This window comes from Cherax quadricarinatus, chromosome 76, assembly GCF_038502225.1.
Source record: "Cherax quadricarinatus isolate ZL_2023a chromosome 76, ASM3850222v1, whole genome shotgun sequence".
NCBI lineage: Eukaryota > Metazoa > Arthropoda > Malacostraca > Decapoda > Parastacidae > Cherax > Cherax quadricarinatus.
The window spans coordinates 3099709-3125865 of record NC_091367.1 but is presented as its reverse complement, the minus strand read 5'-3'; the positions used below and the strand labels follow the sequence as shown (position 1 = coordinate 3125865).

Here is a 26157-nt window from a genome sequence, read left to right as displayed (position 1 = left end):
AAGATTACCTAACTGAAAAGAAATTAGACCTTAAGTGCCTCCTGGTGTTAGACAATGCCCCTGGTCATCCTACAGACGTGGCAGAGCGACTTTATGGGGACATGAGCTTCATTAAGGTGAAGTTTTTGCCTCCTAATACCACTCCTCTCCTGCAGCCCATGGACCAGCAGGTCATTTCCAACTTCAAGAAACTGTACACAAAAGCTCTGTTTCAAAAGTGCTTTGAAGTGACCACAGACACTCGATTGACTCTAAAAGAGTTTTGGAAGGATCACTTTAATATCCTCAATTGTGTAAACCTTATAGGTAAGGCTTGGGAGGGAGTGACTAAGAGAACCTTGAACTCTGCTTGGAAGAAACTGTGGCCAGAATGTGTAGACAAAAGGGATTTTGAAGGGTTTGAGGCTAACCCTGAGAGGAGTAGTATACCAGTTGAGGAATCAATTGTGGAATTGGGGAAGTCCTTGGGGTTGGAGGTTAGTGGGGAGGATGTGGAAGAGTTGGTGGAGGAGGACAATGAAGAACTAACCACTGATGAGCTGATAGATCAACTTCAAGAGCAAGAGGCCAGACCTGGGGAAACTGGTTCAAAGGAGGGGAGAGAGAAATTGAAGGAATTGCCTACTTCAAAGATTAAGGAAATGTGTGCAAAATGGCTTGAAGTGCAAACCTTTTTTGATGAAAATCACCCTCACACAGCTATTGCAAGCCGTGCTGGTGACTGTTACAATGACACTGTTGTGAACCACTTTAGACAAATCATAAAGGAACGAGAGGTACAGGCCACTATGGACAGATATGTTGTGCGAAAGAAGTCCAGTGACTCTGAAGCTGGTCCTAGTGGCATTAAAAGAAGAAGGGAAGTAACCCCAGAAAAGGACTTGCTACCTCAAGTCCTAATGGAAGGGGATTCCCCTTCTAAACACTAACACTCTCTCTCCCCTCCTCCCATCCCATCAATCATCACCAGATCTTCAATAAAAGTAAGTGTCATGTAATTGTGCATGCCTTTTTCAGTTTGTGTGTACTAAAATTAACATTTTTTTGTGGTAAAAAAATTTTTTTTTCATACTTTTGGGTGTCTTGCACGGATTAATTTTATTTCCATTATTTCTTATGGGGAAAATTAATTCGCATAGCGAACATTTCGCATAACGGCCAGCCCTCTTGCACGGATTAAGTTCGCTATGCGGGGGTCCACTGTATACCTAGTTGGATGAATCTTATTGTGGCTAGCTGGTCTAGTGGCTAACGCGACGGGCTGGAGTTTTGAGACTCTATGACCGCGGGTTCAATCCCGGCCGGGGGTATGGTTTATTTGCAATCGTGTCATTACGATTTCTTGAGTCATGTTGACGGCAGTGAAGGGACTTGAGCTAGAGTTCGTCACGGCCACGCTAGCTGGAGATTCGTCTGTAAAAACTTGCATTTGTGGTCACAGAGGTGCCTGTGCTAACTTTCCTATGGTGTAGAAATATACCTAGTTGGATGAATCTTATTGTGGCTAGCTGGTCTAGTGGCTAACGCGACGGGCTGGAGTTTTGAGACTCTATGACCGCGGGTTCAATCCCGGCCGGGGGTATGGCTTATTGCATTACATTCCATCAGAAAGGATTTGGAGGTAACAGTAAGTATTATCTCTGAATCCTTCCTATTAGATGCCTGGGTTTGCCTAGATGGTAGAGCGTCAGACTATCAATTAATGGACTGCAGTTTGAGCCCCTCGTCTACCTTTCTGTTTATTCATCAACAGTTGTTTATTACAACTTAATTTGAGTTCACTGAATCCTATCTTCACCATATACAACCAATTACAATCTTACTTCAATAGAGCATCCCATTAGGGATCCACGCTCGTAAGCCTTTAGCATGATGTTGAAGAGATTTGGTGGAGCCTTGGTGAGGTCATAAATTTCAGACACACCACCAGTGAAGTCTTCCATGGCCTCACAAGTAGTGCCTCCCTTCAGGGCCTCATATGAGCCATGCAATCTGGAGATAAAATAAATTAGGAATTAACAAAAGGTTATACCCATTTTGAAATGAGTCTTCTACATCCACAAACGAAATGTTTCCAAAATGAATATACTCAAGTGTTGCACATAAAACTTACTCTGCACATAAACTAGGTACACACAGTTTATTAACAGCCATTTTAGACTTGAAGGTTAGTGAGCAGTATGGTCAAATTGTTTTATCTTTAGGAATGTGTTTGGCTAGGTTATGAAAGGTGTGAGGAGTTAAACTATGGCACCTTCTGGGTATTATGGCTTATAATGCTATTTAATTTTGGGGAAGTTACTTTGTCGGGACGTTCCCATTTTAACCCATAAATGGTCCAAACGTATATATACGTTTTTTTCAACATTTGATAGTATGTAAAAAAAGTAGAATTTTTTTTTTTTACATTTGAAAACGTGTAAAAAACTTTGATCTACATTTTTTTTTGTTGTATTTGAAAATATGTAAAAAAACGTAGATCTACTTTCGGAGCACTACGCATGTGAATGTAGATCTGCTTGAACCGTTTATGGGTTAAAGGGCATTGGTGCTAAAGAATTTAATCACCTTGGAGTCTTGTTAATAAACATATTTTTTTGCTCCTTTGTTTATGAATCAAGAGCTCTTTAGCATCAAAGACCTTCCCTTAAGGGGAAAAAGTGTTAAGTACTTGATTATTACTGCATTTATGGGGAAGCACTAAACCCAAAAGGGCCATACATTGCTTAAGTAGTAAGCAATCATGTTCGATCCAAGGAAGGGGAGAAGAGCACCAGTTCCTTTGATCAAGGGCCCTTCACCAGCATCAAGACTCCCTTGTGAAGGGTAAGTACTTGAGAATGAGTTCAAGTCTACATGAAGAACCCACCACAACATTATTTTAATAAATCATATACAAAACCAAAGAATTTTACAACTTCTAATCATAATTTTTTGTATCTACTGTATGACTGACAATCATGTTACATGTATATTGCCTAATAAATGTATATTTTATTAAATATCTTTCAATGCAGCCATTATCAAGCCAAAAAGTTAAATAAATTTCAGAGCACTTTACAGCTCTATATTAGTAGAATCAGTGAACATACTTAGCATAAGCTTTCTCAAGAAGGGCAGACCAAAATTCATTCCTTTCTTCAGAGTGCATAAAAACAAGACGGCCATAGAAGGTGGGAAGTCGATCATCAATCACAACATCAACCCAACGTCCATACTGCCAAAACCTGTGGATGTTACAATCATAAAAAACAGGGTAAAATATAAAACAGAAATCCTACATTAATTATGCTTAGACACAAGTACATAAGTGAGTGGTTTGTTGCACCTGTGCTATCTTTAGCAGCAAGTCACCAAAACCATCTATGTTACCTCACAATGTTATCAATCTACATTACCTTATTAAATATTTTTTTTTTTTTTCAACAAGTTGGCCGTCTCCCACTGAGGCAGGGTGACCCAAAAAAGAAAGAAAATCCCAAAAAGAAAATGCTTTCATCATCATTCAACACTTTCACCACACTCACACATAATCACTGTTTTTGCAGAGGTGCTCAGAATACAACAGTTTAGAAGCATATACATATAAAGATACACAACATATCCCTCCAAACTGCCAATATCCCAAACCCCTCCTTTAAAGTGCAGGCATTGTACTTCCCATTTCCAGGACTCAAGTCCGACTATATGAAAATAACCGGTTTCCCTGAATCCCTTCACTAAATATTACCCTGCTCACACTCCAACAGATGGTCAGGTCCCAAGTATCATTCGTCTCCATTCACTCCTATCTAACACGCTCACGCACGCTTGCTGGAAGTCCAAGCCCCTTGCCCACAAAACCTCCTTTACCCTCTCTCTCCAACCCTTTCGAGGACAACCCCTACCTCGCCTTCCTTCCCCTATAGATTTATATGCTTTCCATGTCATTCTACTTTGATCCATTCTCTCTAAATGACCAAACCACCTCAACAACCCCTCTTCTGCCCTCTGACTAATACTTTTATTAACTCCACACCTTTTCCTAATTTCCACACTCCGAATTTTCTGCATAATATTTACACCACACATTGCCCTTAGACAGGATATCTCCACTGCCTCCAACCATCTCCTCGCTGCTGCATTTACCACCCAAGTTTCACACCCATATAAGAGTGTTGGTACTACTATACTTTCATACATTCCCTTCTTTGCCTCCATAGATAACGTTTTTTGACTCCACATATACCTCAATGCACCACTCACCTTTTTTCCCTCATCAATTCTATGATTAACCTCATCCTTCATAAATCCATCCACCGACACATCAACTCCCAAGTATCTGAAAACATTCACTTCTTCCATACTCCTCCTCCCCAATTTGATATCCAATTTTTCTTTATCTAAATCATTTGATACCCTCATCACCTTATTCTTTTCTATGTTCACTTTCAACTTTCTGCCTTTACACACATTCCCAAACTCATCCACTAACCTTTGCAATTTTTCTTTAGAATCTCCCATAAGCACAGTATCATCAGCAAAAGTAACTGTGTTAATTCCCATTTTGAATTTGATTCCCCATAATTTAATCCCACCCCTCTCCTGAACACCCTAGCATTTACTTCTTTTACAACCCCATCTATAAATATATTAAACAACCATGGTGACATTACACATCCCTGTCTAAGACCTACTTTTACCGGGAAGTAGTCTCCCTCTCTTCTACACACCCTAACCTGAGCCTCACTATCCTCATAAAAACTCTTTACAGCATTTAGTAACTTACCACCTATTCCATATACTTGCAACATCTGCCACATTGCTCCCCTATTCACTCTATCATATGCCTTTTCTAAATCCATAAATGCAATAAAAACTTCCCTACCTTTATCTAAATACTGTTCACATATATGCTTCAATGTAAACACTTGATCTACACATCCCCTACCCACTCTGAAACCTCCTTGCTCATCCGCAATCCTACATTCTGTCTTACCTCTAATTCTTTCAATTATAACCCTACCATACACTTTTCCTGGTATACTCAATAAACTTATTCCTCTATAATTTTTACAATCTCTTTTGTCCCCTTTCCCTTTATATAAAGGGACTATACATGCTCTCCGCCAATCCCTAGGTACCTTCCCCTCTTTCATACATTTATTAAACAAAAGTACCAACCACTCCAACACTATCCCCCCTGCTTTTAACATTTCTGTCATGATCCCATCAGTTCCAGCTGCTTTACCCCCTTTCATTCTACGTAATGCCTCACGTACCTCCCCCACACTTACATTCTGCTCTTCTTCACTCCTAAAAGATGGTATACCTCCCTGACCAGTGCATGAAATTACATTCTGCTCTTCTTCACTCCTAAAAGATGGTATACCTCCCTGACCAGTGCATGAAATTACCACCTCCCTTTCTTCCTCAACATTTAAAAGTTCCTCAAAATATTCTCGCCATCTACCTAATACCTCCCTCTCCCCATCTACTAACTCCCCTACTCTGTTTTTAACTGACAAATCCATACTTTCCCTAGGCTTTCTTAACTTGTTTAACTCCAAAATTTTATCTTATTTTCATTAAAATTTCTTGACAGTGCCTCTCCCACTCTATCATCTGCTCTCCTTTTACACTCTCTCACCACTCTCTTCACCTTTCTTTTACTGTCCATATACTCTGTTTTTCTTATAACACTTCTGCTTTGTAAAAACCTCTCATAAGCTAACTTTTTATTTAGCTATAAATAATTAATATTTTTAAATACATCAGGCATTTCTCACTAGGGCTAGGGAATAAGTCAGCATCACTTATTCCCTAGCTGTCACTCTGATGATTTCAACTGGTAAGCCAGTGGTTGGTCAACTGTGGGCCACCAAAGGGCCAGCAGCTACCACACTTGCATTTGTCAAAGTAGACACAGCTGGCTACAGCACTGCAAACCAATGGTTGCTTCTTGCCATGCCCTACCATAAGGCCAATAATGCCACTGAACAGGTCATCATTTAACAGAAACACATCTCATATACTTTTTCCTGATGAAAGTAATAACAACTATACTTAATCTTAACAGAAATTCATGATCACAATCCTTATGTCTTACTAAACCCCAACACCCTCACCCATCTCTCAAACCACAGGCACTGTATTTTCTACCTCCAGAACTAAAATCCAGCTAGCTAGTTCTCCAGAAATCCTTCATACATATTACCTCATTCACACTCCAACAGAATGTGAAATGCCAAAAACCATGTCTCTGCTCACTCCAGTTTCTCAAAACCTCCTTCACAATATCATCAACCATTCCCTTGACATTCCCTACAATTCCTACCATTCACCAAGATGTTTACACACTTCTGATTGGACTGTCTTGCTCCATCCATCTTTTGAATAAATCATTTAAACAACCCGCCTTTTGCTCCCTGAATAATAACTTTCATATAGAGATAGACCTCTTAATTCCTTCACTTCTTATGCTATGCACAGTGTTCCACTTAATTCATAAATTATGGTAATTACTAATAACTATAATTTCAAATACATTTTCTTCTTCTTTCAACAAACCGGCCGTATACCACTGAGGCAGGGTGGCCCAAAAAGTAAAATGAAAGTTTCTCTTTTTAACTTTAGTAATGTATACAGGAGAGGGAGTTACTAGCCCCTCACTCCCTGCATTTTAGTCATCTCTTACGACACGCGTGGTTTACAGAGGAAGAATTCTGTTCCGCTTCCCCATGGAGATAAGAAATAAACAAGAACAAGAACTAATAAGAAAATAGAAGAAAAAACCCATAGGGGCGTGTATATGTAGATTTGTCCATGCATATGTAGTGCGACCTAAGTGTAAGTAGAAGTAGCAAGACATACCTGAAATCTTGCAAGTTTATGAGACAGAAAAAAGACACCGGCAATCGTACCATCATGAAAACAATTACAGGCTTCCGTTTTACACTCACCTGGTAAGACAGTAGTATCTCCCTGGGCGGTTGCTGTCTACCAACCTACTACCTAGGTCAAATACATTTATCATCATATCAATGCAGTGTGTTGTGTGAATAAATGTAGAGAATCCGTAGTTTGGAGATTAGGAGAAGGTGCGGGATTATCAAAGCTATTATTCAGAGGGCTGAGGAGGGATTACTGAGATGGTTTGGATATGTAGAGAGGATGGAACAAAACAGAATGACTTTGAGAGTGTATAAATCTGTAGTGAAGGGAAGGCGGGGTAGGGGTCGACCTAGGAAAGGTTGGAGAGAGGGGGTAAAGGAGGTTTTGTGTGTGAGGGACTTGGACTTCCAGCAAGCGTGAGTGAGCGTGTTAGATAGGAGCAAATGGAGACAAATGGTTTTTAGGACTTGCATTGCTGTTGGAGTGTAAGCAAAGTAACATTTATGAATTGATTCAGGAAAACCAGCAGGGCGGACTTGATTCCTGGAGATTGAGAAGTACAGTGCTGGCATTGTACAAGGTTACCCAAAAAGAAAGGAAAATAAAAAAAGAAAGAAAAAACTTTCATCATTCAACACTTTCACCATCATTCATACATAATCACTGTCTTTGCAGAGGCACTCAGATATGACAGTTTAGATGTCTCTCCAAACTGCCAATATCCTAAACCCCTCCTTTAAAGTGCAGGCATTGTACTTCCCATTTCCAGGACTCAAGTCCGGCTAACCGGTTTCCCTGAATCCCTTCACAAAATATTACCCTGCTTACACTCCAACAGCTCGTCAGGTCCCATAAACCATTTGTCTCCATTCACTCCAATCTAACACGCTCATGCACACTTGCTGGAAGTCCAAGCTTACAAAACCTCCTTTACCCTATCCCTCCAACCTTTTGGGAACAACCCTTACCATGCCTTCCTTTCCCAACAGATTTATATGCTCTCCAAGTCATTCCTAGTTTGTTCCGTTCTCTCTAAATGACCAAACCACCTCAACAGCCCCTCTTCAGCCCTCTGATTAATACTTTCAGTAACTCCACACCTCCTCCTAATTTCCACACTACAAATTCTCTGCATAATATTTACACCACACATTGCCCTTAGAGACGACATCTCTACTGCCTCCTCGCTGCAGCATTTACAACCCATGCTTCACACCCATATAAGAGTGTTGGTACTTCTATAGTCTCGTACATTCCCTTCTTTGCCTCCATGGATAACGCTGTCTCCACAGATACCTCAACACAGTACTCACCTTTTTTCCTTCATCAATTCTATGGTTTACCTCATCCTTCATAAATCCATCTGCTGACAAGTCAATTCCCAAATATCTGAAAACATACACTTCTTCCATACTCCCTCCCTCCAATGTGATATCCAGTATATATCTATATGTCTTCACTTTTCAATTTTCTACCTTTGCACACCCTAAGTATCCATCTCAAAAGTAATTATAACAAAGCAATGAAAAGCATCTTGATAGTGACAGTGGTGCTAAGAACAAATTTTCCATCTCAGGAAATTCATGTTTCTAGCAGCATTTCCATCATAGATAGTTTACCTTAATGGCAGCAAACACTAACCTGAAGTGGAATATGCCAGCATAGTTGTCTCCAAATCCTTGGTCACTTGGTACAATCTGGTAGAAGAGACGCTTGTTCAAGGTCAAGTTGGCCACAGCTGCCAAAAGCCAACAGTCACCTGTAAATGGAAAAATATTTTAGTAAGATAAGAAAAAACAGAAATCAGTGAAACCAGCCAATAAGAGTTAAGCGACAGAACCAGAAGCCATGAATCAACCCTTGCAAAATATAGCCAGGCGAGCAGAACTAGCTAAGTATTTAAAACCAGGAACATGTCACATTATATATAGCTCAGCAGTAGGTAAATGGACACAGACATAATTAATGTGACATTTTACTGAGGCAATGTTTTACTCTCCAGGAGCTTTTTCAAGCTGTAATGGCTTGGCAAAGATACTGGATAGCAAAACGTTGCCACAACAAAATGTCACATTAGTTACATCTGTATCCATTTACTTAACACTTTGTCGGTAATTCTACTATTATTACTAACTCAGTAAACATTTTGCTCATAATCAAAATACCTTGATTCAATCCTGGCTGAGGTAGGACATATGGACAAGTCTACTAACTGCTGCCAGTGTTCACCTAATCAGTAAGTAGATACCTGAGTGTTAGGCAACTGTTGCAGGTCGATCCTGTTTGAGGTCTCAAGAAAACTAATGAAAATAAATCACATTACCTGACTTTCTTGGCTTATGGTGTTTTATTAACACTTGGTTAATAACCTCATGGGTTATTCAACTAAAGAGGCTATGTAATAAGGTATAATAACACTGGTTCTTTATCAATAACATAATGCTTTTATAATTTATTTTAATGTTTATGTGAAATTATAAAGTTTAATAAAAATTACAAACAAAACACTGAAGATAATTCTTTTTATTCTGTCAGTATATATAATACTTTATTGTTTATATTATAGAGTTTACAGATGCCCTAATAATAAAGAGAAAGAGCAGAATAAAAATATGAGGTTAACATTACTGTTCCTAGGCTAACGAAATTCAATATTTTAGGTTGCAGTTATTAACTGCATATAAACTGTTAAAAATTAAAAGAGAGTAGTAAGGGAGAAAAAGTTAGCATATGAGAAGTTTTTACAAAGTAGAAGTGATGCAAGGAGGGAAGAGTATATGGAGAAAAAGAGAGAGGTTAAAAGAGTGGTGAAGCAATGTAAAAAGAGAGCAAATGAGAGAGTGGGTGAGATGTTATCAACAAATTTTGTTGAAAATAAGAAAAAGTTTTGGAGTGAGATTAACAAGTTAAGGAAGCCTAGAGAAAAAATGGATTTGTCAGTTAAAAATAGGAGAGGAGAGTTATTAAATGGAGAGTTAGAGGTATTGGGAAGATGGAGGGAATATTTCGAGGAATTGTTAAACGTTGATGAAGATAGGGAAGCTGTGATTTCGTGTATAGGGCAAGGAGGAATAACATCTTGTAGGAGTGAGGAAGAGCCAGTTGTGAGTGTGGGGGAAGTTCGTGAGGCAGTAGGTAAAATGAAAGGGGGTAAGGCAGCCGGGATTGATGGGATAAAGATAGAAATGTTAAAAGCAGGTGGGGATGTAGTTTTGGAGTGGTTGGTGCAATTATTTAATAAATGTATGGAAGAAGGTAAGGTACCTAGGGATTGGCAGAGAGAATGCATAGTTCCTTTGTATAAAGGCAAAGGGGACAAAAGAGAGTGCAAAAATTATAGGGGAATAAGTCTGTTGAGTATACCTGGTAAAGTGTATGGTAGAGTTATTATTGAAAGAATTAAGAGTAAGACGGAGAATAGGATAGCAGATGAACAAGGAGGCTTTAGGAAAGGTAGGGGGTGTGTGGACCAAGGTGTTTACAGTGAAACACATAAGTGAACAGTATTTAGATAAGGCTAAAGAGGTCTTTGTGGCATTTATGGATTTGGAAAAGGCGTATGACAGGGTGGATAGGGGGGCAATGTGGCAGATGTTGCAGGTGTATGGTGTAGGAGGTAGGTTACTGAAAGCAGTGAAGAGTTTTTACGAGGATAGTGAGGCTCAAGTTAGAGTATGTAGGAAAGAGGGAAATTATTTCCCAGTAAAAGTAGGCCTCAGACAAGGATGTGTGATGTCACCGTGGTTGTTTAATATATTTATAGATGGGGTTGTAAGAGAAGTAAATGCGAGGGTATTGGCAAGAGGCGTGGAGTTAAAAGATAAAGAATCACACATAAAGTGGGAGTTGTCACAGTTGCTCTTTGCTGATGACACTGTGCTCTTGGGAGATTCTGAAGAGAAGTTGCAGAGATTGGTGGATGAATTTTGTAGGGTATGCAAAAGAAGAAAATTAAAAGTGAATACAGGAAAGAGTAAGGTTATGAGGATAACAAAAAGATTAGGTGATGAAAGATTGGATATCAGATTGGAGGGAGAGAGTATGGAGGAGGTGAATGTATTCAGATATTTGGGAGTGGACGTGTCAGAGGATGGGTCTATGAAAGATGAGGTAAATCACAGAATTGATGAGGGGAAAAGGGTGAGTGGTGCACTTAGGAGTCTGTGGAGACAAAGAACTTTGTCCTTGGAGGCAAAGAGGGGAATGTATGAGAGTATAGTTTTACCAACGCTCTTATATGGGTGTGAAGCATGGGTGATGAACGTTGCAGCGAGGAGAAGGCTGGAGGCAGTGGAGATGTCATGTCTGAGGGCAATGTGTGGTGTGAATATAATGCAGAGAATTTGTAGTTTGGAAGTTAGGAGGAGGTGCGGGATTACCAAAACTGTTGTCCAGAGGGCTTAGGAAGGGTTGTTGAGGTGGTTCGGACATGTAGAGAGAATGGAGCGAGACAGAATGACTTCAAGAGTGTATCAGTCTGTAGTGGAAGGAAGGCGGGGTAGGGGTCGGCCTAGGAAAGGTTGGAGGGAGGGGGTAAAGGAGGTTTTGTGTGCGAGGGGCTTGGACTTCCAGCAGGCATGCGTGAGCGTGTTTGATAGGAGTGAATGGAGACAAATGGTTTTTAATACTTGACGTGCTGTTGGAGTGTGAGCAAAGTAACATTTATGAAGGGGTTCAGGGAAACCGGCAGGCCGGACTTGAGTCCTGGAGATGGGAAGTACAGTGCCTGCACTCTGAAGGAGGGGTGTTAATGTTGCAGTTTAAAAACTGTAGTGTAAAGCACATTTCTGGCAAGACAGTGATGGAGTGAATGATGGTGAAAGTTTTTCTTTTTCGGGCCACCCTGCCTTGGTGCGAATCGGCCAGTGTGACAATAAAAAAATTAAATAATTCCACATAAAAGAACTAGAGCATCAAAGGATATGATAAAATGTATAAACATGCACAAAAGCTATAAAATATTTCTCTAGAAATAAGAATTGAACAGTATGGCTTGATGTATTGTTGGAATGTGAGCTAGGTAACATTTATAAAGGGATTTAGAGTAAACCAGTTAGCCAGACTTGAGTCCTGGAGGCAAAGGAAGGGTGGGGATGTTTTACTTTAATAGGTCATTTGAATTATGATATCCGCACCTTTCTGCCAAGACAGCTATTGAATAAATGGTGGTATTTTATTTTTTTGGTTGCCAATATGGATATCAATACTGAATATTAATCCAATGCTGATACCATCAAAATTAGCCTATATTCACCAATACCAATATTCAATTTTAGAGTAATACTGATACTGTCAAAATCAGGCAATGCTACTGATACTGATACTTTGGCATATTCCTAATACAAATCAAAATGTAAACTCACCCAGTTCTCCTTGCTTAACATCAAAGCGTGAGGCACCATCAATAAAGAGTTGGGGCTCATCTGTGATTTCCTGGAGTAATAAAAACAGCATTAGCACCAATAGAAAGCACGTTAACTATGATTTCTCTCCATGCTAACAAAACTACCAAAATTTTATAATTAATAATAATTTTTTCCTAGGAGGAAACATTAAATTAATTTTTAGCCTTGTAAATAATTTACATCATCTGTAACGAATGACTGTATGTAATTTCATGCAAGAAAATGTTAATAATACAGGGAGAAAACTGGAGTTAGTATCAAGATATCTCCGAGAACCCAAAACAAATATTTAAAATTTCTCATTTTGTAAAAAATAATGAAGCCTTGACACCTTACATTGTAGATGTCATTGCTACTTGATTCACATATGCATACTATGCCCCTATGACCTAAACAAAACTTTGCTAAAAAAAAAAATAATTTACTGAAGGCCCTGGGGTAAGCTGTTTGTTGTTACTAAAATTCCACCTCACTGAGCCCTGTCTCCCGGGAGTCTGGGAAATACATATTGCTTAAATGTGTGTGGGGATTATGAAGGAAACAACATTTCCTCCAAACCAGAGAAATGGGAACATTAAGTTCTCAATTAGGTCAGGTGGGCCCCCTTTCTATACATTCACACCTCTAACAAGCTTTCCCAAAAACCTAGGAGCTGATGTATTGAGCCCCGACCAGTTGTCCAGAGGGACTTCTGTGCCAGATGTGTAGCTCTCACCTGAGCATTAGTGACAAATTGTTCCTGTGCCTGCCTGACACATTAAAAAAACGACAACACTTATGGTGTAAAATGTAAACAGCATTCTATTTAAAATATGAATCCTAGGTGATGGTTATCTTTTCAAGTGCTCAAGCTGTATTGATCAATACATGGGGAGCACCTCACGTAACTTTCAACACTGCATCTCAAGAGCATATGGGTAGATTATCTCTCACTGGCCTAACACTGTCTAAACTATCTAATTCTACAGTTAGGGATTACTGTCACTTGAACAACCATCTTATATTTGAGGATTTCACAGTTTTGAGAGAAACAAGAAACAGATTGGCCCTAATCATCTCTGAATCCCTCTATATTGTTAGAATGAGGCCTCAACTGAAGATTGCCATTACATCTATTCAGCTGTTCACACAATTATGTATTTTATGTGTAAGTCTATAACTTTTTGCTAGTAAAAATGTTAGGTTATATTTTGTAACACTAAGGTATATTTGTGTACCTTTCTTATACTTTAAATGTGATCATATTTTTTCAACAGAACATTTTTGTTTATGATAGGGACCAGCTATTCTGCTTTATAATTGTTCATAACTGCTTTAGCACTGATGGAGTTTGATACTCCAGAATATCTGGATAATAGATGAAGATATTTGGATATGAACTGAAAATGTTTACCCTGGCTTTGGTACTTCTGTTCCTTATTCTTCCTCTTGATCCCAACGAAGTTACATATACTCTGCCCACTAATCACAAGAAAGACACACTACCTAACTGTACTTACCTAATCTTATTAATACAGAATAAACTATTGAACATCTACTGTGAACACATTTAAATAATGTTATGAGTTGTAATAAATATGTGTGAAAAATTACAAAGAATATGAGAAAGAAAATAGGTGATAACCTAAAATCTGTTGCATAAAATTAAGAATGATGATGATATAGCATAAATTAATAAAGTATGCAACAGATAATGAATGACAAAAATATTATTTTTCAGAGGACTTTTAATTAAAATATATGATAAAGTTGCATGTGTGTCCAGTTATTTAACTATTGTCAATATTGCTACCAACACTTCCACAAAAAACAACTATACACTACCAGCACAATGTATAGGTAAATAAACAAGAGACAAACATGTTAGTTCATACACAAGCTATAGCGCCTAAAATAAAAACAATGTACATACTAATTATAAAATTAATCAATAAAATTGCCAAAACATACAGTGCCAACTAAAGAAGTACTAAATAAATTTTTGTATCTTGCAAAATAAAGAATTTCTAAGAGTATTGTACTGCACATAACACTACTGCAGTAATCCCTTGTCCATAATTACAAAAACAGATTTTTTTTATCTTTAAACCGTTACATGCTCTGCAACTTAAAATTTATGACAAAATTTTGTTTGAGTATATTCTAATCTACATCAGTAAATATCTCCATGGGGAAAGTGGAAAAGAATTCTTCCTCCGTAATCAATGCATGTCGTAAGAGGTGACTAAAATGCCAGGAGCAAGGGGCTAGTAACACCTTTTCCTGTATGAATTACTAAATGAAAAAAAAAAAAAAAAAAAAAAAGAAAGTCACCCTGCCTCGATGGAATACAGCCAGTGTTGTGAAAAAAGGGGGAAAAAAAGTAAATATAAAATTTTTGGCAAAGAGATGACCAAAAGCATCAATTTAGTTATCATTTTAAAGAACTCCTCAGTTTTCTTGAGAACTGAATGGAGATTTTTCAACAGATAAGATGATATATTAATATGTTTACAATGGTCCAAGGTCAGTGTCACAAAAATCGTGTAAATATCTTGGGTACTCTTTTTGAAGATGAACACGTTGTTCACACAAAGGACAAGGATAACAATGGTACAGAGCATATACAAGTTTTATATATATATATTTTTTATTAATGCATCGGCCGTTTCCCACCAAGGCAGGGTGACCTGAAGAAGAAGAAACATTTTCATTATCATTCACTCCATCACTGTCTTGACAGAGGTGCACCTACACTACAGTTATAAAACTGCAACATATCTCCACCCCTTCTTCAGAGTGCAGGCACTGTACTACCTACCTCCAGGACTCAAGCCCAGCTAACTGGTTTCCCTGAATCCCTTGTATATAAAAGTGTTTGTGAAAAATAATTATGCAACTAAAATGTTAAGCTTATTTATGAATAAAAATTTAAATGTAAACCAGAAGAGGATGTTTGTAGCCTGATGTGGAAATAGGTTGATTTAATGGGTAACACTGGTGATCTTGAAAATAAATAAGACAATTATAACAGTGAAGACGTGACAGTGCGTCAAACAGCATTTTAATCTACAATTTTGTTTATATTATGGTATAGAATACCAGGTACTGTATACATTTACTAGGTACAGTATTTAATACTTCTACTCTTTTGATAAGCACTGTATACTGCACTTTAATTTTTTTAACATAATGGCCATCTTCCACTGAGGCAGGGTGAACAGAACAAGAAGAAACTCTTTAGAAATTTTTCTTCTCACTTTAATTTCATGTAAAGCTATTTTTTTAAATAAGACTGCATATTAATGCAGCTAAACAAACTATTTTAGCACTACTGTTAATAACAATCCTGGTATCTTTTAGAAGAATTTACTAGATTTTTGCTGTATTTTCCTGCATCTTATCTCAAGTACCAAAGGAGAAGGACGTGATTACAAGGTAGCTTTGTTTAGAGGAAAATGTTTACTGTAACTAACAACAGTAAAGTACTGTGTTAACGTGAAGAAATATAGCTAGGTGCAAAGCAAAAATCAAACTAAATCGCAATGCTTTACACACTAAAACAAACTAACAGACAAGAACTAATGCAGATGCAAGAAGGCAACATGAGAGTCCCTGTTGTCCGGGTCTCACTGTGAATCAACAGACAGCAACAGTGAACAAAACAATTACCCGTGTTTTGTTAATGAAAATATGTGTCAAGATCAATGGAAGAACTCGTTATAAATATTGATACACGTATATTATAATGCTAATTACAAATGACAGTTATCTGCAAACAATTAACAGACAAAAATGATGCGAAAGCAATCTAAGAGGACAGACAATGACAACATATTTGACATACATTAATACACAGGGAAAGGAGTGCATCTATGGTTAACTGACAACAGTGCTGAAGGCCCAAATACACGTTATGAAGGCAATAAAATTAATTAAATTACTTAACTATGGAATTATGTCAATATAAAAAGTAATGACATAAAAAAATAACTTGTTTATTATAATTAATAATGCATTCATTAAGAATATAGTTTATACATTTTAATATAAAGAACTTACCATGTCAAGTTTGAAAACAGTAGAGCTAATCTCAGAGATACTTTACATATTATACAAAAGATGAATCAAGAGAATGTGAGTTTTAAAGCTTTTCCTATTAACTTTTATTATCTCTTCATTGTTACTTTAACTTAGGATATGTCATAGAAGATCGTATTTATTAGGTATCAGAGCCCTTCTAATCTTACAAGAAAAATATGATCTTAAGTGAAGGTGCTAAGCTATAGGCCTAAGTATAACACCAAAGTGTAGGCCAATGTGCAGCAAGCCATGTCTTTTAACTACTCAAACCTGGTCAGTCAACATAAGTACCTTTAAGGCCATGATCTCCTAGGAAAGAAAGTCACATGAGTTAGAAATAATGAATATTCAAGATACATGAATATGTTGCTTAAAAAATGAAAGAGTCAGCTCATTTTGAATTAGTCATTCCATACACAGGTAGGTCCCATTTTGTGATGGCCCATTTTATGACTTTTCACATTATTGACCTTTCCAAAATACCTCAAAAATTAAAAAAAACTATTTGTGTATGACTTTCAAAGGGATTGTTGAGGCTGTGTAGCTTGATATAACTGTGAGGGACTACTGGAAGTCCTTTAAAATTGATTAAATTACATTATAATTTGGTCTTGTTTCATGACTTTTCATCTTATGCCCTGTTTTGCTGGAATTTAACCCTGTTGTAAAACGGGTCCTACCTGTATACTGTACAGCAGAACAATGCCGCATTAATTTTGTAAATTTATCGAAAAGTGTGGTGTGAGGGTGTGAGGGTGGGCGTGGCTGGGATACTTACCGTGCTTATAAACCCTCGGCCTCACACACTCACCCACAGTAAAGATAAAGCCGCACATTTTAGAATGATACCCAAAATGAGTTGATGTGTGTGAGCCAAATACCTTTCTTTTCTATGGCTATGTGTTCACAAAATGCACTTAAATCTATATAAAATACATCTGTTAGTTTATGAATATGAATAATTGTACTTGCATTTTCTACAGGTAGTACATACTGGTATTATTTATGTAACTACTGAATGAATGCAACTGTGTAAAAATCTGTTACTCTATGAATAGTAATACTATAATAATTTAAATGCATTAGAATGTATAACAATAATAAGATACAAGAAATTAAATGTATATTACTGTCTTTACAAGAAGCATTAATAAGGCATAAATATTAAACAGGTTTACTCAAAATTATAATATAATACATATAAAATGCAAATAAATATTTTTAATATGAAAAAATAAAAATTTTATTTTCAAAATATTATACATAAGTATAAAATAGTATGAATAGCATTTCAGGTGACTTAGACAAGGTGTAAAACTACTTAATACTAAAAATGTCTCATATATGAAAATTTAAAATAAAATTAATGATTAGAAACTAAAACATACCACAAAAACTATAATGAAATACAGTGTCATACAATCCAAATATACACTATACAGTACCAGGAATATAGTACACGATATATTATCAAGAAAGGTCAACCAGAGATCTGGAGATTTATTTTACCAAACTGCAGCTTGTTATTACTGTTGAAATTTTAAACATTTAGGTTTAATATATATAAAGTATTTATTGTAATTGGTCAATGGCTACCACTATGTATTTCTTTTCTTGCTTTATGGTAATATTCCAATATTTTGAAATGAATGTGAATTTTCCTTCCATAATAATCATGCTTTAATAACTGATATTAATTGGTCACTAGTTTTGGAGCAAACCCACCAGGAGGCTCAAGTCTTCTTTCCCCCCCCCCCCCACACAAAGAACTCATACCTAGTAAAAACGAGTCACAAAAATCAAAAGAAAAGATACGACTCATGTCAAAAAAAAAAAAAAAGAGTCTCGTTCACTAATTGGATAAGTTAAAATTTGCTCAGATTTTTAACCTGAAGGGTTAGCCACCCAGGATAACCCATAAAAGTCAGTACGTCCCTGAGGACTGTAGTATCTTATTTCTAAAGGGATCCTTTAATCTTGTACCCCAGGATGCACCCCATACCAGTCAACTAACACCCAGGTACCTACTTACTACTAGGTGAACAGGGACAGCAGGTGTAAGGAAACATGTCCAAGGTTGATGGGATTTCAAATAAGGCTAGTGAATTCAAAGAAAAAAAACATACTACATAAAAATTATATATAACTAGGGTCACAGCAACCCACCTTCCCAACAATTCTCAAAACAGCGCTCAAAACAGCGAGGATCACTCCGATACAAGCTGGCACTGGACAAGCACCTAAAGTCAGTTCCTGATCAGCCGGGCTGTGGCTCGTACGTTGGTTTGCGTGCAGCCAGCAGCAACAGCCTGGTTGATCAGGCGCTGATCCACCAGGAGGCCTGGTCACAGACCGGGCCGCGGGGGCGTTGACCCCCGAAACTCTCTCCAGGTAAACTCCAGGTACACAAAGGAGGTGACCAAGCTGACTTGAATAACTAAAGACCAATATCTAACTTACCACTCCTCTCTCAAATCTTTGAAAAATTAATTCAAAGATGGATCTATTCCTACTTCGTCTCACATAACATACTAAACCCCGTCAGTTGGGATTCAGGAATAATAAAAGCACAAATGATGCTATCATACACATGCCAGAACTAATATATGCCGCTCTCAAAAAGAAAGAAGTCCCGCTGGGAATTTTCACTGATTTATGTAAAGCTTTTGATACAGTCAACCATGAACTGCTGTACACTAAATTAACACACTATGGTATAAGAGGCCACTCCCTCAACTACCTAAAGTCATACCTTAGTATTTTTTTTTTTTTTATTATCACACTGGCCGATTCCCACCAAGGCAGGGTGGCCCGAAAAAGAAAAACTTTCACCATCATTCACTCCATCACTGTCTTGCCAGAAGGGTGCTTTACACTACAGTTTTTAAACTGCAACATTAACACCCCTCCTTCAGAGTGCAGGCACTGTACTTCCCATCTCCAGGACTCAAGTCCGGCCTGCCAGTTTCCCTGAATCCCTTCATAAATGTTACTTTGCTCACGCTCCAACAGCACGTCAAGTATTAAAAACCATTTGTCTCCATTCACTCCTATCAAACACGCTCACGCATGCCTGCTGGAAGTCCAAGCCCCTCGCACACAAAACCTCCTTTACCCCCTCCCTCCAACCTTTCCTAGGCCGACCCCTACCCCGCCTTCCTTCCACTACAGACTGATACACTCTTGAAGTCACTCTGTTTCGCTCCATTCTCTCTACATGTCCGAACCACCTCACCAACCCTTCCTCAGCCCTCTGGACAACAGTTTTGGTAATCCCGCATCTCCTCCTAACTTCCAAAACTATGAATTCTCTGCATTATATTCACACCACACATTGCCCTCAGACATGACATCTCCACTGCCTCCAGCCTTCTCCTCGCTGCAACATTCATCACCCATGCTTCACACCCATATAAGAGCGTTGGTAAAACTATACTCTCATACATTCCCCTCTTTGCCTCCAAGGACAAAGTTCTTTGTCTCCACAGACTCCTAAGTGCACCACTCACTCTTTTTCCCTCATCAATTCTATGATTCACCTCATCTTTCATAGACCCATCCGCTGACATGTCCACTCCCAAATATCTGAATACATTCACCTCCTCCATACTCTCTCCCTCCAATCTGATATCCAATCTTTCATCACGTAATCTGTTTGTTATCCTCATAACCTTACTCTTTCCTGTATTCACTTTTAATTTTCTTCTTTTGCACACCCTACCAAATTCATCCACCAATCTCTACAACTTCTCTTCAGAATCTCCCAAGAGCACAGTGTCATCAGCAAAGAGCAATTACCTAAATCTTAAAACTTCAAGACTAGACAACCAAGCACATATAGTGACAAATTACCACATAGAAGTATATATACCTACCAAAAGCAGTACTGCCCTTCACCCAGTTGTAGCAGTCTCATACTGTAAACTACTCTTGAATCATGTTTCATAAAAAGCATTTTTGAATACAGTACATGAATATATCCTTTGGTTTGTATAAATTAGATTCACTTATAATTAATAGACAATATCTTTAGTGATAAGTAGTCAGTAAGCCATTAAATTAAGTCAGTCCATAATGCCTAGGCATAATAGAGGCTCTCTTTGCACTGCAACCCATTACGTATTGTAAAAATATAATCTCAATGTTCTACTTGCAAAGAAATAAACGAATTTGAATGATTATGAATGCAGTCTTCATAGGAAATATGTACCCAAGTACTAGTTAAAAAATTAAAATTGGGTAGCATTCCTATCAGTCAAGAAGTAGTGGAAATCTGAGTAGACAGATGCTCTAAATTACCTAATTTCACAGATGACATAGCAGGTACAACTACCTAGTGGACCTAAAGTAGCTGTGGCTATAATATACATGCCACCTGAAAACAGGAAGAAAAGAAATGACACCACAGAGGCCACCATTATCATTCTTTAGAATGCAGCCATGCTATGATTAGAGTGGATATGGAGAGAAAGTTCCTGTAGGTGCAACACACCTGTTAAATGAACCACAAGAATGAGAGGAGACAATGAAGTGGTTAAGCTAGACCTAATACTCACTGAGAATGAATCAGATATCACCACGATACATTCTGAAGCCCCACTGGAGCTCATTAATATGTATTTATATACACAGTGGAGGTGATGCTAAAGGAAAGGTTTGCATATTGTTAAGGGGACTGAAGTATGAGGGAATGAGATGATGCCTACCCAAGTTACAATGAGATACTGGACAACCACTTTATACTAAGGTGCTGAAGTGTTGCTAATAAATTCATTCTCCCCCAGAGATGAGAGAGAGAGATGTAAAAAGATACTCCATGGTTTAACCAAAGATTGACAGACATTTGAGAATGAGCTACCATGGGTAAAAGAATCCTCCATGTCAATATTTAAAGGGTATGCATGGAAGACATATGTGAGAAATAAGAGGATTTGGATAAACTGCAAGAAAGGCCCATCAAGTCCTTATTCAAGTTTAAAAGTATCAAGTGTAATGAAGATTTAATAGAAGGAAAGGATGGTAGAGATAATATATCATATGGGAGTGAAATAATTACAGGAGTAAATGGGGTAAACATCATATCAAATATAAAAAGTTAGGGACACAAACTGAACCACATGGGAAACATACACAAAAGTAGGAAAAGTAAGAACTGCTTTCATGAATCTGAACAAGGAATCATTCAAGATCCTGTATTTTTGGTTTGTATGATCATTATTGCGTATGAATGCAGCACCAGCATGGAGACTTGACATACTCAACTGTACAAAAAATAAAAAAAATTATAAAGAGATTAGCTATTAAGGAAGACTATTGGTGGTACTGTAAGCCTAACATCACATCACTGGAGGAGGGGAGAGGAGAGGAGAAGGACAAGGCAGAAAGACATACTCTTTGACTAGAGACAGCATAACAAAGTGGCAAAGGTCAAAGTTAAATATGCATCTGAGTTACAAAAAACATTAGAGGAAACTTCTTTTTTAGTGATTGAATTGAAGAAGTCTTATGCACTAAAGAGCCAGGTAGAAGAGAGAAAATTCACACACAGTATTGTACTGTATGGCAAAGGACAAGAGGTCATAGAAAATTTACATTAATCAAATAAAGATTAAGAGACAAGAATCAAGAGATGAAGCTCATCCCAATTAACAAAAGTGAGTTTACGTAGGAGGGAGCACATCCACTTCAGAATGTGACTGCTGCGTTTCTCTTATCTCCTCTTCACCCACTAATATTCCCCCCCCCTCCCTCCCTCTACCTCTCTCTCTATTCCAAGAACCTGGCAATATTATTTTACCAAAATATTACACATCACAAAGTGCCTATACCTAAATCTTGTTTTGTTAAATTATAACTAATATAGCATATAGTAATTAAAAACAGAAAAAACTGAATGAATAATCTCATATTATCCAGCAGGATATGTATACTTTCTTTATTGCCTAAATCATTGCATGTTTCATTTGCTACTGTGGGCTTCCAACTAATGCATGACGAGATTCTGGCACTATGTATACGTCATAGCTAATTATATACAGTACAGTATCATTTTTTGAGGGGCATTCCCATTCTTGTAGCAGTAGCTCATTCTCATCGTGCACAAGAGGCCATACACAATCTACTGTTAATGGCATGACTCCAAAGCAACCTCTTATGTGATGCATTTCATAATGGACAGAGAAAAGTGTGGTTTTAATACCAATACTGCTGTCTGCAGCTAAAGTCATTGAAATTAGAAGAATTACTCACATGGGGGCGCTTCCACTCGAAGGGTTTGGGAGGAGAGCGGGAGAAGAAGATAGAAGAATCCTCAGCAGCGAACTCTGGATCTTCAAAAAGAGTACCCTCATCAAGGCACTGCTGACGGAGACTGTAGAAGTCCTGTATTTCTCCTCTGGGCCGCAGTCCTGATCCTCGCTCCCCAAACTGAAGAAACAAAATTTATATGTAACCACACTGGAGAGGAAAAACACAATAACCTGGTGTATATTCAAAGGGGTTTATGAGGCAATATTACTGATTTGATGGTCTTATAACATGTGCATTAAAAGGTGCAAAAAAAAAAAAAAAAAAAAAAAAAAAACAACTATGGACATTATGTGTAATTACCTAATTTTAGGTAATTACAAACAGCAATTACAAAACTGTGTGTGGACATGTATGAAGGCCAAAATCATTATGAAAATTATGATGACTTCAGAAACAGAGATTGGTGAGAAAATTAAAATGAATTTTTTCCATTATGGCTGTAGAGAGATACAGTATATAACTTTTACACACCTTCCTTATAAAGAAAACATTTAGATTTTCAAGAAAAACTTTGGTTTTCAGAGTCCTGAAAAACTGCACATTAAAAAAGCCATTCTTTCATTACTGATGAATATAAAACACATTCTTTCATCCAACCTCATTTACTTTCCAGCCTTCTCATTTCCTTCTCTTCTAGGAAGGAGTATAAAAAATGTACCTTGTATGTTGTTTTATCATCCTCAATACTGAACACGGAGCTCATACGGTGTCGCTTTCTTCCATGAGTGGTGATCTGGTTGCTGGGCGAGGATGGGGTGTGTGAAATGTCTTTGAGTTTTTCCGAGTCTGAAAACTTCCAGGTGTTGATAAATTTGTGTTGTGTATCATCGGTCCCTCGTGTGTGGGAGAAAGCTAGTGCATCGTTAGTTATTCTTGCAACTGGCTTGATGACACGTTTGTGAGAAGTTACTGTGAACTGTATGCTGGTTCCCATTTTGTACTCCTCGCTTCTACTTATTTATTTATAATTTTCCACTATAAAATAATCTCAGATCATAAAAATGTGGCATACAAACATTCATGAAATTACTAATATACAAACTCACTTATACTGTACTGTACTGTACCTGTGATAATAACAATAAGTGTTACTTTTCATAATCAATGCGAGAGCAATTGCTATATCTAAATATTTTTATTTAATACATGTTCAGTAGTTTTTGTATGTACAGCCTCTCCTCGTTTAACGATGGAGTTCTGTTCCTAAGATCACGTTGTTAAACAAATTTGTCACTAAGTGAGGAGCATACTATAATGGTAGTGGGTTTATGTCAACCATCTCTGATATTGTTTTAATGTGACTTTGGCACCATTTATAACATTTCTGGTATATTTTTAAATGTTTACACAGTAGTGTACTGTATATTGAAATAAACAGAATAGAGGAAATAATCTCTAATATACATTATTTAGGTATAAATACTAAGTCTGAGGCATCAGTAAACAAGTACGTCGCTAAGTGAGGAGAGGCTGTGCTTTAATTTCTTACGTTTACAGTGTGAGTGTGGGTGAGTAAATGTTCTTGCCAGTTGTATTTATAGGGTTAGTCTCTTAATCTATATTTGACTAGCATTTTTTATTACTTCCAGCAAGCATGCATGAACGTGTCAGATAGGAGTGAATGGAGGCAAATGGTTTTTAGGACTTGGAGTGTGAGCAAGGAAACGTTTATGAAAGGGTTCGGGGAAACCGGCAGACTGGACTTGAGTCGTGCAGATGGGAAATACAGTGCCTACACTCTGAAGGAGAGGTGTTAATGTTGCAGTTTTAAACTCCAGTGTAAACATGCCTCTGGCAAGACAGTGATGGAGTGAATGATGGAGTTTTTCTTTCTTGGGCCACCCTGCCTTGGTGGGAGACGGCTGATGTGTTAATAATAAAATTTTTATTACAGCCCTTCTGAACCCTATCCTACCTACATTTTAAAGTGCATACAGTAAAAAATTGGCTCCACTGCTCATGTCTCTTAGCTCAGGAACAAGCCTTGTTTTGCACTTTTACACATTCTCCAGTTTCTTAACATGCTTTTTCAGGTATGGGTTCCATACTGGTGCTTCATGTGCCAAAATGGACCTGAAATATGTTGTATAAAGAGCCTGGAATGACTGCTGAAATTACTGCGGGCTACTCTCGATTTACCAGAAGACCACTGACTGCAGAGGTTATTTGGCTGATGTGAGCCTCTGTCGACTGATATACCAAGCAATATGCTGCCTGCTCGGTCTTTTCCTCTAAATGAATTCTGCAGTCTCTGTCCCCCTAGTCAATATGTACTCCATTTCTGGTCTTGCTCTTTCGCCAATCTTCATGACCTTACATTTCCTGGGATTGCATTCAATCAATCACTCCTCTGACCAATCTTAAGGTTTATCCAACTGCATTTGGAGCTTTTCCTCATCCTCATCTGTTTTTATTCTTCTCATTAGTTGTACATTCTCAGCAAACAAGGACACATCTGAATCAATACTGTATGGAATTTCATTCATATAAACTGGAAACAGTACTGGTTCTAATACTGATCCATGTTGAACCCCGCTAGTTACACTTCCCTATCTTGATGTCTCTTCCCTATTCTTTACTTCCTTTCTCTAACTTGTACCCACCATGTTGTTTTTGCAGGGGTCGAGTCTTTGCTATTGGCCCCTGTGTGTGTGTGCATGTGTACTCATCTAGGTCTCACCTAGTTGTGGTTGCAGGGGTCGAGTCACAGCTCCTGGCCCCGCCTCTTCACTGGTCGCTACTAGGTTACTCTTCCTGCTCCATGAGCTTTATCATACCTCTTCTTAAAGCTATGTATGGATCCTGCCTCCACTACATCACTTCCCAGACTACTCCACTTCCTGACAACTCTGCGACTGAAGAAATACTTACCAACATCCCTGTAATTCATCTGAGTCTTCAACTTCCAACTGTGACCCCTTGTTGCTGTGTCCCATCTCTGGAACATCCTGTCTATGTCCACCTTGTCAATTCCTCTCAGTATTTTATATGTCGATATCATATCCCCCCTCTCTCTCCTGTCCTCCAGTGTCGTCAGGTCGAGTGAGTGAGTGAGTGAGTGAGTGAGTGAGTGAGTGAGTGAGTGAGTGAGTGAGTGAGTGAGTGAGTGAGTGAGTGAGTGTGTGTGTGTGTGTGTGTGTGTGTGTGTGTGTATGTGTGTACGTACTCACCTAGTTGAGGTTGCGGGGGTCGAGTCCGAGCTCCTGGCCCCGCCTCTTCACTGATCGCTACTAGGTCACTCTCTCTGAGCCGTGAGCTTTATCGTACCTCTGCTTAAAGCTATGTATGGATCCTGCCTCCACTACATCGCTTCCCAAACTATTCCACTTACTGACTACTCTGTGGCTGAAGAAATACTTCCTAACATCCCTGTGATTCATCTGCGTCTTCAACTTCCAACTGTGTCCCCTTGTTACTGTGTCCAATCTCTGGAACATCCTGTCTTTGTCCACCTTGTCAATTCCTCTCAGTATTTTGTATGTCGTTATCATGTCCCCCCTATCTCTCC

At 38.1% G+C, this 26157-nt stretch overlaps 1 protein-coding gene across 24 annotated transcripts in view; it reads right to left on the bottom strand.

Annotated features, from left to right (window-relative positions):
* LOC128703620 (calpain clp-1) overlaps positions 1–26157 on the bottom strand; it is a 248795-nt gene that overhangs the window by 29961 nt on the left and 192677 nt on the right. For 22 of the 24 annotated variants that reach the window (XM_070101147.1, XM_070101144.1, XM_070101146.1 and 19 more), the window contains 6 exons: positions 22590–22766; positions 16632–16649; positions 12237–12306; positions 8515–8632; positions 3093–3227; positions 1824–1992 (listed from right to left, as the gene is read on the bottom strand). In XM_070101147.1, coding sequence (XP_069957248.1) covers positions 1824–1992; positions 3093–3227; positions 8515–8632; positions 12237–12306; positions 16632–16649; positions 22590–22766 — 687 coding nt within the window. The remainder of the gene's footprint in view (positions 1–1823; positions 1993–3092; positions 3228–8514; positions 8633–12236; positions 12307–16631; positions 16650–22589; positions 22767–26157) is intronic. The other 2 variants (XM_070101150.1, XM_070101157.1) reach the window with 1 other exon arrangement.